The sequence below is a fragment of the Mirounga angustirostris genome, unplaced genomic scaffold (genome assembly GCF_029215605.1).
Source record: "Mirounga angustirostris isolate CCGP_5_RB_7025 unplaced genomic scaffold, mMirAng1.0.hap1 SCAF_6, whole genome shotgun sequence".
NCBI lineage: Eukaryota > Metazoa > Chordata > Mammalia > Carnivora > Phocidae > Mirounga > Mirounga angustirostris.
The window spans coordinates 125,241,780-125,257,377 of record NW_026991714.1 but is presented as its reverse complement, the minus strand read 5'-3'; the positions used below and the strand labels follow the sequence as shown (position 1 = coordinate 125,257,377).

At 38.6% G+C, this 15,598-nt stretch overlaps 1 protein-coding gene across 4 annotated transcripts in view; it reads right to left on the bottom strand.

The window, feature by feature from the left end:
* R3HCC1L (R3H domain and coiled-coil containing 1 like) overlaps positions 1–15,598 on the bottom strand; it is an 84,964-nt gene that overhangs the window by 16,818 nt on the left and 52,548 nt on the right. For all 4 annotated transcript variants that reach the window (XM_045878580.2, XM_045878579.3, XM_045878578.3 and 1 more), the window contains 2 exons: positions 13,538–15,357; positions 654–829 (listed from right to left, as the gene is read on the bottom strand). In XM_045878580.2, the coding sequence (XP_045734536.1) occupies positions 654–829; positions 13,538–15,343 (1,982 nt within the window). In that variant the 5' untranslated portion in view covers positions 15,344–15,357. The remainder of the gene's footprint in view (positions 1–653; positions 830–13,537; positions 15,358–15,598) is intronic.

Genomic DNA, 15,598 nt, shown 5'->3' with positions numbered 1-15,598 from the left:
GAAACAGAGTATCATTTCCAAACAAAATAGAATGAGAAAAAAATACCTCATCAATCCAAAAGAAGGCAAGAAAGAAGAGAAAAAGATGAAACAAGTAAACACAAAAAAAGAGGGCAGACATACATCCAAATATATCAATAATTATAATAACTATTAAACGGACTAAATGCATCACGAAGACATCCAGAAGTTATAACTGAAGATATTCTTCTTAAATGCCCAAAGTGGGGTCTAGAAAGACTATTTGGCATTTTTAAAGAACTTAGAAGACAGGCTTGGGCACCTGGGTGGCTCAGTTGGTTAAGCGACTGCCTTCGGCTCAGGTCATGATCCTGGAGTCCTGGGATCAAGTCCCATATCGGGCTCCTTGCTCGGCAGGGGGTCTGCTTCTCCCTCTGACCCTCCCCCCTCTCATGTGCTCTCTCTCTCATTCTCTCTCTCAAATAAATAAATAAAATCTTTAAAAAAAAAAAAAAGAAGACAGGCTTGATACAGAAGATTTCTAAAGGACTTGGAAAAGACAATAAACAAAACTGAGGCTAAGTAAAGTAAACAACAGGGAATATGCAAACAAGAGATGATTTTTCAGAAGACATTTTAAGAAAACTTCATCCCGCCTTCCCAAACATGCCCAGCTATTTGCAAATACTTACTGAACACTGCAGAAAACCCGCAGGAGGTCTTCAGTACGAAATTCTTGGGGGAAGTCATAAATTTCAATGACATGTGGAAATTCACAATCACTGAGGTCAATATCAGAAACTTCATGGTTGTAATAATCAAATCTAGGTTCCTGGATGCTTTCTCTATTCTTCATATTCCCTGATAACTAGAGAAGAAGAAGCATATAAGTGACTGTTACATCAAGCCAGAGCATTATAAAATATCCTACCATATGTAAATAATCCTCCTTGTCTCCATATTCCAATTCCTTAACCTTTAGCACTGTCTCTGTATTAATGCTGTTCATGAATACAATAATGACCAGAGGTCTATCATCCAGTTTATATTAACATGTGGAATACCTAAAAAGGTGCTGAAATTCTGGGGCGCCTGGGTGGCTCAGTCGGTTAAGCGGCTGCCTTCGGCTCAGGTCATGATCCCAGGGTCCTGGGATCGAGCCCCGCGTCGGGCTCCCTGCTCAGTGGAGAGTCTGCTTCTCCCTCTCCCTCTCCCTGCCTCTCTGCCTACTTGTGCTCTCTATCTCTCTGTCAAATAAATAAATAAAATCTTAAAAAAAAAAAAAAAAGCGTTGAAATTCCAACAAAGATAGGCAATGCATGAAACTTAACTTGCATCTATCAACCAGTGTGTGAGAAAATGTAGAATGATTAATGTGGTGAGTTACAAATGGTACATCTTGGAAAATGGATTTCAGAAAATAGCTGAAGAGATGAATTAGTAACATTTGTTTTATTTGAGCTTATTATCAGGCTCATCTCATAGTTTCTTTTCTGGAAGTAAACAAAAACAAAAATTTTAAAAATGAAAACACTTTGTTAGTCTACCTTTTCTTATATGTAGCTTACAAAGGAATTTGTTAAGACAAATGTGAGTGGTAGAAGTAATTATATTTAAGGTCTCTAGCATGACAGCTACCTATAGGAACTCCCATATAGCAGATTAGTTTAAAAAATAACAGTAATGGAAAATACTTAAAATTCTACTATTCTTTGAGAAAGCTGAAGGCTATTAACTATTTCATACTTCTGGAAGCAGAAGGGAAGGGAGAAAAATGGGAAGTGGCAGCAAAGTCAACACAGTCCTTTTGTCATTCACCTGTTTTAAAGCCTAGCTGCTAGTACTGATCACCCAAAGTCTTCAGACCTAAGAGTGTCTTCTCCTTGTTAATCAAAAGTCCAACTAGGTCTCTTCAAGCTTTTCCCTCATTTCTATTGTGCCTTACTGCCCATCAAATGAGGAAATGAGAATTTGTAATGCCAAGGATATAGCTCCTTTCTTTGCAAAAGTAAAAAATGGATTCAAGAATTTTATTTGGGAGGGAGAGGGAAGGTGATATAGGTAAAATCAACAAAAATGTTTATTTATTGTTGTACCTCTAGTTCCTTTTCTCCATTAAGCTTTAGTTTACATTTTTTTTAAAAAAGGAATAATAATAGCACCTATACTTCACAGATAGGTGTGTGGAGTAAATGATTTGTAAGTGCTCAGCACATTAAGTATTATACTTATATAATACCTAAGTATTCAATGAATTCAACCAACTTAAATTTTAACTGAGTGCTGAATCTATTACAGGCCAAGCGCCGTGTTATTTCCACTCTGCTTAGGATGTAGAAAGCAGGAAGAGAATTATTCCTCCCACCATAACAATGAGAAAAGATTAGGTGATCCATAAAATAGTAACTTTTCTTGAATTCACCAGATGGCTGAGTATGGGAGACAACAAAAAAACTGAAATCCCAAGAGTGACAAGTCCCTCCAAAGAGAAACAGAACACAGAAACTGTTTTGCCATTGGCAGATCATGGTCAAAGAAGTGGGCACTACAAAAGCTGGCAAGAAGAAATCAGCTAAACTTAAATTCTTAAAAACCTAAAGTGGGCTGGTCTGTCAGTTTAAAATAACTGTCCCCGAGACAAGGAAGGTCTGCAGTCATTTCCAAGTCCATCCTTATGTCAGTGCCACACTGTCTTGATTACTGTAGTTTTATAATAGGTTTTGAAATCAGAAAGTTTTATGTCTTCCTATTTTGTCCTGCTTTTTCAAAATCATTTTGGCTATTCTGCTCCCTTGGATTTCCATATAAATTTGAGGATCAGCCTGTCAATTTCTGCCAAAAAAAAAAAAAAAAGAAAAAAAGAAAAGCAGCTGGGATTTGCTGAATATGTAAATCAATTTGAGAAGTATCTCAATAATAAAAAGAAAAGATGAACATGGGATATCTTTCCATTTATTTAGGTCTTTAATTTCTTCCAACAATGTTTTGTAGTTTCTGGGCACAAGTTTCATACTTCTTTTGTTAAATTGATTCCTAAATAGTTTTTAAATACAATTGTAAATGGAACTGTTTCCTTAATTTCATTTTTGGATTTCCAGCGTTGACTTTTTGAGTTACTTTGCAAAAACCGAAACAAATCACTGCATGTCTGTGCATTTATAAATTGGGGCTAAATAATGCATTGTGAGACATAAACAATGCATGACTACAAAATGCCTTGGAATTATAAACCCTAAGAACTGATTACATAAGAGGAAGGAAAGGGGCGTCTGGGTGGCTCAGTTGGTTAAGCATCTGCCTTCGGCTCAGGTCAGGATCCCAGGGTCCTGGGATGGAGCCCTGTGTCAGGCACCCTGCTCAGCGGGAAGCCTGCTTCTCCCTCTCCCTCTGCCTGTAGCTCCCCCTGCTTGTGCTCTGTCAAACAAATAAATAAAATCTTAAAAAAAATAAAATAAAGAGAGGCAGAATGGTCTGCCAGGAACATCTGATCATGGTCCTTTGCTCTAACCTACTCAGCAAAATTGAACTTACATACTTACATCCCATTTCTAAGGAACTTACATACTTACATCCCATTTCTACATCCCAGTGTTTTGGCTTCTGGGACTGGTTAAATGCAAAGTATTAATAATAGCAAAACACACAATTCTTATTCTACATTTCATAACAATAGATCTAAAGCCTGCAAATTAGATACTCCTGACTAGTTTTTCCTATCAGACACCACTGTTTATCAGGGATTCCTAACTTTTCCAAGGAGGAAGAATTTCATTTCATTTCCCCACAGTATGGATTTTGGTGAGATTAGTTTATGTATCTACTAGTAACACATTTTTTTGTGGAGGTATGGTGGTAGGTAGGAGGCCATACTGTTAATGGCACTTTCTCTCCTGACAATCTCAGTCAAACATGACAGGGAGCCTTGACAGTAAAGGAGAGGGGAGTTTGTGACTCTGAAGAAGGAAATGTCTAAAAGAGAACAATACGGAATGAAGCGAGGATCAGAGCAAAACTGTGAAGGGAAGTGAGCAGGTGGGGCCACTGTCACAGTGGGATTAGATAAGGCAATACACACAGCTTTAAGGAGAGGTTCTAAGATTTCACGCACCAATTATATAGATACACCCGCAGCAGACCCGCACCGTCCAACATCATAGTCGCCAGCCACATGTGGCTACTGAGTACTTGAAAACTATGGCTAATCTAAATTGAGATGTGTTTTATGCATAAAATACACATCAGATTTCAAAGACAATACAAAAAAATCATTAATAATTTCTTATATTGATTACACATGTTGAAATGATATTCTGGATATATTATACATTACACCTGTTTCTTTTTATTTTTCTTAATGTGGCAACTAGAAAATTTTTAATTATATACATGGTTCCTATTTGTAGCTTGCATCATATTTCTATTATAGACAATTGAAACATTTACTCTAAGAGTCACATATACTGAAGCAGTATCTGTTATACTGTCATTGTGAAACTTTCATATTGTAAGACCTATATATGTATTTTTCTTTCTGATGACTAAGAAATGTTTGATAGAGCAACAGAGGGGAGAGGTTTTGAATTTGATTAATTCTGATCTATTAGACCAAGGGAAAGTTTGCAAATAACTCAGAGCAAATAATGTTGAGTTATGAATCACAAACATTTTAGGATTTTTTTTTTTTTTTTTACCAATAGTCTGTCTTGTTTATTTATAACGCTTAAGTGAAATCTGAGTTTTCCTTCATAGGCATAACCAGCTTCCACAAAACCATGCAGCTAAATTATCTTCCCCAAAGTGAGGTTAGTTTTAAGACTCTTATAGCCTGGTAGTCTGGTCTTGAAAACAAGTCTGTAAAACAGTACCTGACTTGCTATGACTTAATTGCCTTGATCCCTTTTTGTAGAGAAAAAAAGGGTGGCCAAATTAGGTCAATTAGGCATGGATCATTGAGTTTTTTATTTTTTGTTGTTTTGTTTGATCCTTGGTTCTTCAAGATACAAAAAGAAAAACAAAAAGTTATGAAGTTACCAGCCAGTTACTCTCTACAGACAAAAACAAAAATATGCTACATTATTTTGGAATAAAGTCATATTTATATCTCTGTCAGATGAGCATGTCAGATGGCTGCTATTATTATCCTGATTACAAAGATGGAGGATTGCATCACCGAGAGACTAAAGGATATCCTTAAGATTACAAATCAAGTTACTGACAGAGTTTGAATCATAACTCAGGTCTCCTGATTGCTAGTCTAGTATTCCTTCCATAACATGATGAAAAGGTCTTTCAGTGAACACAATCAGAAACAGTGCTGTATTAATGTTCAGGACAACTAATTTTCTCTGGTTAAGGATTTATGGATATAAGCTATTCTAGGAAGATGGAAGGGAAGGGCAAAAAGAGAAAAGGAAGGAGGGAGGGAGGGAAGATCAATGGCAAAACTTAAAAGATAATACAAGGTTGCTGATTTCTTTCTAGTTGTATATTCTAGATAGCATACAGAGCATAAACTAAACTTTCCAAAACACTGCTGTGACCATGTCATTCCTTTGATCAAAAATCTTCAGTGGCTGTACTTAAAGCTCCCGTAATTTGGCTCCAACCTACCTGTGGTAGGCAGAATAAGAGCCTCTCAAAGATATCCATGTCCTAATTCCTTTATGGTACATGGCAAAGGAGAACTGAGGTAGCGGATGGAATTAAGGTTGCTAATCAGCTGACTTTAAATTCAGCAGATTATCCTGGATTATCTCTGGGTGGACTCCGTTATAATCACAAGGGTCCTTAAAAGCAGAAGAACTCAGGAAAAGAGACAGTGAGTCAGAGTGATGATATTAGAAAGCCTCAACTGACCATTGCTGGCTTTGAAATGGAAGGGGCCATGAGCCAAAGAATGTGGGCAGCCTCTAGAAGCTGAAAAGGCAAGAGAATAGGTTCTCCGCAAGAGCCTCTAGAAAGGAATACAGCCCTGCCAACACCTTACTTAATTAGCCCAGTAAGACCCATTTTAGACTTCTGACCTCCAGAACTATAAGATAATAAATTTGTGTTGTTTTAAGACACTAGTTTGTGATAATTTATTACGGCAGCAACAGTATACTAATATACCTTTCTAGCTTTATCTCGTGTCATCCCTTAAAATATGCTGCATTCCAACCAAAGAGTAATATTCACTATGCCTAAACACATCTTACTTCCTCCTGCCTATTGCTTTGGTCTTATTATTTTGCAAGTGCTAACATCTGTCAGTTTGCACATCTTAAAATATATCACACCATTCTCCAAGGACATACTCAAACACCACCTCTTCTATGATTCCTCCCCTAAGTACCCCAAAGCACATATAATCTGATCTCCCTCTACCCTTCTACAGCATTTACCTCACGTGCACTACTTTTGAAATACTCATTACACAACACCTTATATGAGAGCTGGACCTGTCTCTTCCTCCAACCTCATCCTGATTGCCTAACCACCCACCCAACATTTAATGTATGTTCAGCATCCATTACAAAAAGAACTTGAATTTCAATATGTAATAAAGTTGTATTAAACATAATAAACCACTTTAAACTACAGGTGTGTCTGTAAATTTAAACATGGGGGCATCAAGTTACAGGGACAAAGACAACAAAGACTTGACCACAAGTTGGTGGTATAACATGATAACATTACTTACAGAATTAACCCATACAATCAATTCTCAATTACATAGGTTAGTTTATTCAAGTTCTTTGTTTCTATTTTTCTCTTCCCCTTATATCTTATGGCTACATAACTGCTTATTAACTCACTTTCTGTTGAAGAAAATCAATTTAAAATGTCATTATTTCCTATAAGCCTTGATAAAAGATTTGGTTGAACAGGTTAAAGCTATAAAAAACAACAACAAAAAAAAGGTTTTTGAACTATCTGGATTTAATTCTATCTAAGGTATGCCAGTATCACAGAAAGTTGAGGGTAACAGCCAAGAATTTTTCACGTCGGTCTATGGTACTGTGAATAAACCAAAAGCTAGAATTAAAATGTTTTACCCATTTAACGTCTCATCTTTGGCAGACAGGGAAATAACACTATTTAAAAAAAAAAAAAAAAAAAGTATTTCAAGTTTTTTCAAATTTCTCATGACCCAAATTAAAAAAAAATCCAAAAGGAGTTCCCTAAAAAGGTAATACCAATAAAGTATTACAGCATAAATATTTGTATGCTATGCAACATAAATGATAGCTTCTAGCCCTCTTTTGTACTATTCTGGACTTACGTCCTTTTCAACAGAAGGAAAACTTGACTTTTAAACTCTAACATTCTATATAGTAAGTATAAGAGGAGATAATGTCCCCAGTGGAATTCCCTACCCACAAATAAAATTATCTACTATATCTAGGCTACACCCCCACTGACCTTACCAGGAAACCAAAGCCGGAAAGGCAAACTTTGGCTTCATAAAATTTGTAACAAGAATGGACAGAATGCCCTGTAAGGTGCCATCTATAGGTTTCTCTAGAATAGGTATAAGCAGTATCTCAATACCTCTGATTATCCTCAGTTGGAGAAAACCATGGCCATAGCTTTGGATTAGGCATAATTAAAGGGGGGGGGGAGGGGAGAATGATCAAGGAAGCAGAAAAGGAAAAGGGCAAGGGGAAATAAGAAAAAAGCTATAACAAGGAGACATGTATGGTGCCCAACTGGTTCAGATGATCATTTACTGACCCCAGCGCCAGAGGATAAATCTGAGAGCTAGAGTTCTCTCCCATGGATGGTAATGTATGACACATGAATATATGGGCAAAAAGCAAGTGAACATCCTGAACCAACATGGACCTGATTCCTGTTCAGGCAGTACGTTAAGTTAACATGGCAGACTGATGTTGGCATCCTTGACAAGATGCTAAAAAGATCCACCAAACAGATTTAATTTATAGTCAAGAGAAGCACTAAGAAGGCAGGGAGAACATCTCTATTTCCTCCTCTTCCCAGCATGATTGAAAGACTAGACGGAGAGATGCCAATAATGAAGTAGGAAGACTAAGACCAGACCACCCAAGAATAGGAGACTGCTATAGGTTTGAATCTTCCAAACTACCCCTGATAGTTTGACTCAGGTACTGCTATGATAATCAGTGACAATGGCTGCCCACAAGACCTAAGAAACACTGCAAAACAGATAAACTTAGCATTTACTGCCATTCCACTTCTTGCTTAGTTTCTCTAGTCCCTGATTATGCTCCTTTCAACTACCTAAGATCCTACATCATATCTATGCCAGTTCTCCGAAATAAAATTTTTTTCTTTGTTTATTACTTTATAGAGTATTAGCCCTTGCCTATCTGTCCCCATCAGGCAACACGTATGTACTTCTGACCTTCAAACTGCAGACTCAGACCCACTGCTTTAAGAAATGAGTCAGTCTTGGGGCACCTGGGTGGCTCAGTCATTAAGCGTCTGCCTTTGGTCATGATCCCAGGGTCCTGGGATTGAGCCCGGACTGGGTTCCCTGCTCCGCGGGAAGCCTGCTTCTCCCTCTCCCACTCCCCCCTGCTTGTGTTCCCTCTCTCGCTGTGTCTCTCTCTGTCAAATAAATAAAATCTTAAAAAAAAGAAATGAGTCAGTCTTGTCCTGGGCAGGCAATATAATAGCACGACCCATCATCTGAAGGATCAGAAACATAGTCTTCGTGCATTAAGCCTAGGATCCAGTATGTCTGGGTATCCTCTTGGCTTTTCAACAATCTCAGTTTTTGGTCAATTCACACAAAAGATCTGTACAAGTTGCTGACTAGCATTAATTTCCCTCTGTCCCTAATGTCCCAAGGGCTTTATTGCAAATTTATACCTCCTCACACCCCAACCCCAAATTCATAACACAAAACAGTCTGAATTTAAATATATTTTGGCTGTTGGCTACCCACTTCAGGAGTCAGGCCTATAGCTGGGTCCCTCTTTTCCTTTCTAACACTCCCTCCCCAAAGCCCAGCAACAGAGTATCCAACGTGCCCTACAAGAAATTTCTGATACAAATGATTACATTAATTCAAATCAAAGTGTAGATGAGTTTAATTCTCCTAAAGGTATGTTTCTATCTTTAACCAAACTTTTTAACACAAATGACTTTTTTATTTTGGGATACAGCTCTTAGTATGTTTTTCTCCTGACTGGGGTAGAGTGTACACTCTGGTTCTCTTTGCCAACCCTACCATTTTCCCCTCCCTGCTACTGAATAAATGTTATGAGTTACATCACTACTCCTACCCCATCTGCCCCCACTATACCCCACATACCGCATCTCATGGAGCTCTCTAAAGCAAAAGCACCGCCAGGGACAGAGTAAGGCACACCAGGAATCTCTGAAGCTTCAGACAAGAATACCTCCTTGTACCAAAAATAGAGGCTTAGAACTGTTTACCTCTCTTTAGTTCTGAAAAAGCATCAGAAATTAATATGCTATTGGTGTGAATGCAGATTGAGAGGAAAATAATATTATGCAACAAACCTAATGGAGCTCAGATGGGAGATTTTTCATTTTAGGAGATGTCTGGCTTAGAAATGAGCCAACTATGAGCAATGGTATCCCCTTAATGCTCCCTCTTTCTGTATGAACCAGACATCTAGTCATCATCCACTAGTGGACTGAACAACAAACAAAGTACATAATTCAATCAGATTCTTCACTGGATGTCCCAAGTGACGGCATTCAAATATACGGCATCTGGAATCCTCACTTAGGCAGTCGATAACATATTAATTCAAATATTTTAATAAAAATATTAAGTCCATTAAAATGAGTTGCAACCAATAAGAAAAGGCACTGTGAAAATAAAAATTAAAATAGTAATAACACAGTGAAGGAGTTATATGGGAAGCCCGAACTTTTCAGTTTTTTTTTCTGTAAACCTAAATCTACTCAAAAAACGAAAATCTACCAACTTTAAGAAACAGAAAAAGCGAGCAGAAACTGGGACCATACAACAATCTCTGAAGTGGGTCTTCAAATCTTGCTTAATTCTGTGGCCTCAATACCATGAAACAGTGTCAACCAGTTGAGCCCTCAGGGATCTCACCCTGTGCTGAAGCCACCGTCCAGATCACCCATCAGACAATCAAGTTTAGGACATCTCTCATATGGCGGTTTTATATTAATCATCCTTCAGACTGTTACTTGACTATCTAATTACACGGTCACATCCCGTCTCTCCAAATAAAAGGAACTTTAGATAACTAAGCTGAGAAAAAAGCTGGCATGTAACACGGTGCCTTTCAAATGGAAGTGATAAGAACCATATAGATCTAGCTATTTACAAATGTATAGTTTATCAAACTCCAAGTACTCAATCTTTCCATTTAACTGCAAAGTGAAGTACCAACTATTAATGAAGTCCCTAGGGGATGGGATATGAAGGACTTTCCTCCCTTCATACCTCATATAATTTGCTTTTAGTGATTGGATTTTGAAGTTTTCCTTTCGCTTTTGGGTTTCCTACTTAACCACAGCATTTTTGCAAAGGTCTATACAGGAAGAGAGCACATAAATGTTGAGTCAGTACACACAAAGGAAGACAGTATGGGATGGCTCATGTTCCTTTTCTCTTTTCCATAGTTGTAACATTGTTAGTAGTCTTCTGTAACAAAAGGAGACTCCTACCTAAATCAAGGCCAGAAATTACCAGTGTCAAATGACCAGTGTCAAATGGCCAGTGAAGGGACCAGATGCCACAGTCTTTCAACATCAGTGTTACATTGCTGGTATCTTTCTAACCCTCCTACCAATCAAGAGATTTGCAGATCACTACAGGAGGCAGCAGGGGCTATGGAAGTTTTATCTAGACAACAATAATTCCTGTGTTCCTGTACCAAGATCTCAGAGGGTTAGAAGAAGTCAGGCCAACATCTTTTTCTTTATCAATTACCAACTTAAATTTCTGGGCATCCCAAACCATGGCTTTAGGAGATTAAGTGTGATCTTTAGAAACTCATCAAGAACTGCAGTTCCAGGAATTGAGTAATGACCTATCTATGCTCTCTACCCACTCAGGCAGTATTAGAAGTTCAAATGTGCAGGAAACTGCTTCACATGCCAATGGCTGTCACACCCTGCTCTATAGCATACGTCCCTGCCTACTAGAAGTATTACACATACCTCCACGTGTAGCCACTGTCAACAAAGAAAAAGACCCGCTGGGAAAAGAGCCAAAAATCACTGGCTGGAAAGTTTTCAAGATAGGCAGACATTCGGTTTAGCCTTTAATAAAGTATGTTTGGAGCAATATAAATAATAAATTAAGAGTAATAGTCACCAGAGGGCTATTAATGTTACTGGATTTGTGACATCTTTTAATATCATTATTACGTCTCCTAAAACTCAAAGCACAGGAGACCATACTTTGGAGTTGGATCCACTACTTGCATTCTCAATCCATTTCCTTCCTTCTTGCTCTCATCACCCCTTATACCTCAACACAGACCCCACCCCCTGGCAAGCACCAACCCAGTATGTGATATCCAAACACAACACCCAGCACTGGCTGTCTTCAGCTTAAAACATTGCATACTCCATTTTCTAGCCATTCCTAGCTTTAGGTCATGCAAGTGCCCTCTTTGGCTACATTACTATGCTCCTCAAAACACTGAGTGATTGCCTACATTCTTTTGCACCTATTCTAAAAGGCGTTAAGACCTGAAAAACAGAGTTGCACGCATGAACCTTCCTCCCCCATTAGAGAAGCCATATTCCTAACCGACCACCATAGAGAATCCAAGTTCCAGCAGCAATGAAATTTTGAAAGCCGCTGGAGTCCACCCTAAAAAAGCACAGAGCCCCAACTCTGCTCTATCACCTACATCCATTCAATAAATATTTACTGGGTACCATCGCGTAAAAGGCTCTGTGTGCCATGCCTTTTTTCTCAGGAAGCTATTCCTTCTCTCCTATGCATAACCATGCTCTCTACTCCTCAGGTAATCCCTTTGCCAACACTGAGACCTTCTTCCAATGCTGGGATCCTTAATAACTTCTCTATATTCACCTAACTTCCCACATTACTGTATTTCTTAACCTAATTTTGGCCTGAAACCTCTGCTAAACAGTGTTTTTCTTTCTAGTTATGGTTGGACAGCCATCTCTAGTTACCACACAATGGTTCTCACTTTATGTGCATCAGAGTCACCTGGAAAACACATAAATATACAGACTGCTGAGCTTGCTGAAGAGTTTGCATTTCTAGTTAAGTTCCCAGGTGACACTCATGCTGCTGGTCCAGGGACGACACTTTGGGAAGCAATGCCTTTGAGAATCTGATGAAAAACTGCACATACATATAAAATTCTGCATGCAATTTCAAGGGGTTCATGGATGCCCATTCACAGATAACCTTCTGCTCTGTATTTCCTTCTAAGGAATGTTTAGGACATAGTGTTTCCGACTTGACCATAAGAAGTGCTAACTGTGGTGCAGGTGCACGTGCAGACACCTAAGAATGACAAGGAACTGCTTGGTATTGGAAAGTCAGTTCTGTCCAATGGCCTCAGTCTCACGTGTCTCTTCACATCCATGTGATCGTTTTTCTGTACTTCTGGTTTAATTCTCAGAAACAAAAGCATGAATCACTTCATATTTAAAAGGCTCTCTGGAATCACTCAAATAAAACTATCTTATAGGTAAAGACGTGGTCTGGTAGAAAGAACATAAACACTGGATTGAGAGAACTAGACTGAAATCTTGATTCTGCCTTTCCTAAACGTATGACCACTAAGCTTCAATTTCCTCATTTATAAAACTGGGGACTGCATAGGGAAATTATTTTTTCCCCTTCCAGACAAAGGTTATGTGAACCCACTATAAGGAATGAAGGGGGAAGTGATTCTACCATTTAAAACCAATGATTGTTATTTGTGGTTAGGAATTTAAATACTGGATAGAGAGTGAATGTCTAAATTAAGAAAATGAAAAGATTAAATAATTTCTAAAATGCCTTCAAACCCAACATTTTGTATTTATGAACTCTTAACCAGCATGTCATTATTCACTCATATTTTCTATATATACTCAATCATTTATTCTTTAACTCAGGATAAACTACGTAAGAAACAATCACACCTTCCCTTATTTTATCCTTCCCTTCTCTATTTCCTTCCCTCCAGTGTCTAACAACATTCCAACATTTCCTGGAAAAACACAATAAATATGAATAAGAAGAAGTTATTCTCCTCCCTCAAATAGATAGGCTTGTGTAAAATACATCTTGTCAATGCAGAAAATCCCTTTTGAAGAAGTTTCCCTCTGTATTTCCTCAACAGATAACCAGAATCCATTAAATTCATCCTTAATCTATTCAATAAGATCTCTCAGGACCTGGCTATTATAAATACAGCTCAATTTGGTATGTTTTACTTTGTAAAGATCTACCAGGCGTTCTTTTCTCAATCTACAATCCTGTTTATTGCAGGAACCCTTAGACTGGATGTGATATGAGTGAAGGTTTGGGTGTACACAAATACCTATCAAAATTACCCCCAAAATACCAGGCTCTATAAATCTATACATTATGTAAACATTGAGCAACTTCTACTAAACAGACCTCTTGTAGAAGACGTGGATCCAGGCAGTCACCATCATCATTAAACAAAGACTCCCAGCTCTCCTCGGTAGCAGCACTTCCCTCCACACGAGACATTTCTGTTGCTTTCGGTTCCATGGATGTTTGCATAGATACAGACTCTATATCAGGAAAGGATACACCAAACTCTACATTCTCTGAGTCATCTTCCTCTTCTGTTCTGAACTCTTCAGCAGTTTTCAGTTCATGCAATGCCTCTGTTATGTCACCAGTACAATCTAGATCATTGCCCAAGGCACTATCTGAAAGTACTTTTGTCCCATTTAACAGACTGAGTTCAGAGTCCAAAAAAGTGTTACAAGTACTACCAGCAATCTTCTTTATAGGTAAGGAGGAAGCACAATCTGACAAGCTCTCTATCAACTTTCCTGTTGACTCTGTGAAACTAGATGAAATACTCTCAGCATAAATATCTGAGCAAGCAGTCAGATTGCTGAAATTTTCCATGTCATTCCCACTTCTACTTACATGAAGAGGGGCTGTATCTGCACTCATTTCTAAATATTTTGAGAAACTACCTGTGTTACTACAGGCCTCATCAGCTGTCCTAACTGCAACTACACAAGGGCTGCCCATAGTTATCTGATCAGACAGGACATCTGTAATGTCCATCTTACATGCCTTACTGGTAATGTCACCTACACTCTTCAACTCATTATCTGTATCTGTTTCATGAGCAAGGAGAGCTGTATCAGAAGGTTCATACTTTATACATAAGTCATCAGCAGTGCTGTCATTCTCCTCACACTCTCTAATCATTGTCGGATCAAAAATGCCATTTACGCTCTCTAATTCGCTGACTATAGTCATTTTATGAAAAATGTGATCCACAGTCTCAGGAATGGAATCTGTAGCTCTCTGACCCAAGATGAAATCTGTACTGTTGGCTACATCACCAACATTCTCAGCTTCAAAGTGTACACAAGTTTGGTCAGTGACACCATCCGGACTTCCAGGAACAGAAATAGCAGCGATGCCTCCACTGCTGGGAGTCAACATTCCACACGATGTCTGCATGCTTTGTTGTACAATTCCAGAATCAGAATTCAGTTTTACAGGTACAATCATACTCTCAGGTTTCAACACAGAATTAAAAACTCCAGGAAACTGGGATAGTATCTCCACAACCTTGGCATCAGTTTCAATTCTGCTTTCTAAACCTCTGCCTTCAAATGTTTTGCCACTTAATTCATGCCTACTGACATCACAGAATTCCACATTTTGGAATGGTTTGTTTAGAACCCGGGCCTTACTCATTTCTGAACAAGACTGAGATAGAAGCAACTTCCCAGGTCCCGTCACATCTGTGGTTTCAACCTCCAAACACTCCACCTCCTTTGGTTTAAAATGTCTTTGTAAAGGTACACTAGGTATCCCAGGACTTGGGATGCTTTGCTGATGTCCTTGGGATAATGTTTCTTTGGATTCTGTAGTTCCCCTCTTAACACAAACCCTATCTTTCTTTCTTTCTTGAAGGCACATGCCTTTTCTTAATTTTGTTGAAAATTTCTTTCCTTCTCTACGACTGTGCTCCTTTTTATCAGGATTAATGCTTAGTCTCTGAGTCTCAGATTTGTCTCTAAAGATCGCCTTTTGCAAGAAACAATCTTCTTTTTTTTCTTCTTTTACCACGGAGCTAGGTGGACCACAGCTTTTTTCCTCATCACCTGACTTGAGCAGCACTACACCCCTTCGAGCTTTAGGTATATAAAGTGCCATGTCAGGCCTTCTGGCTCGAACTCTGCATCTCTCTGCTGCTTGCTGCATGGTACCACCTCAATCTGCAAGAAGAGAGAATAATTCAATTACCAAAGACTAATTACAATGTACTGAACCAAAAGACTTTTTTTTTTTTTTAAAGATTTTATTTATTTATTTGAGACAGAATGAGAGAGAGAGCACATGAGAGGGGGGAGGGTCAGAGGGAGAAGCAGGCTCCCCGCCGAGCAGGGAGCCCGATGCGGGACTCGATCCCGGGACTCCAGGATCATGACCTGAGCCGAAGGCAGTCACTTAACCGAC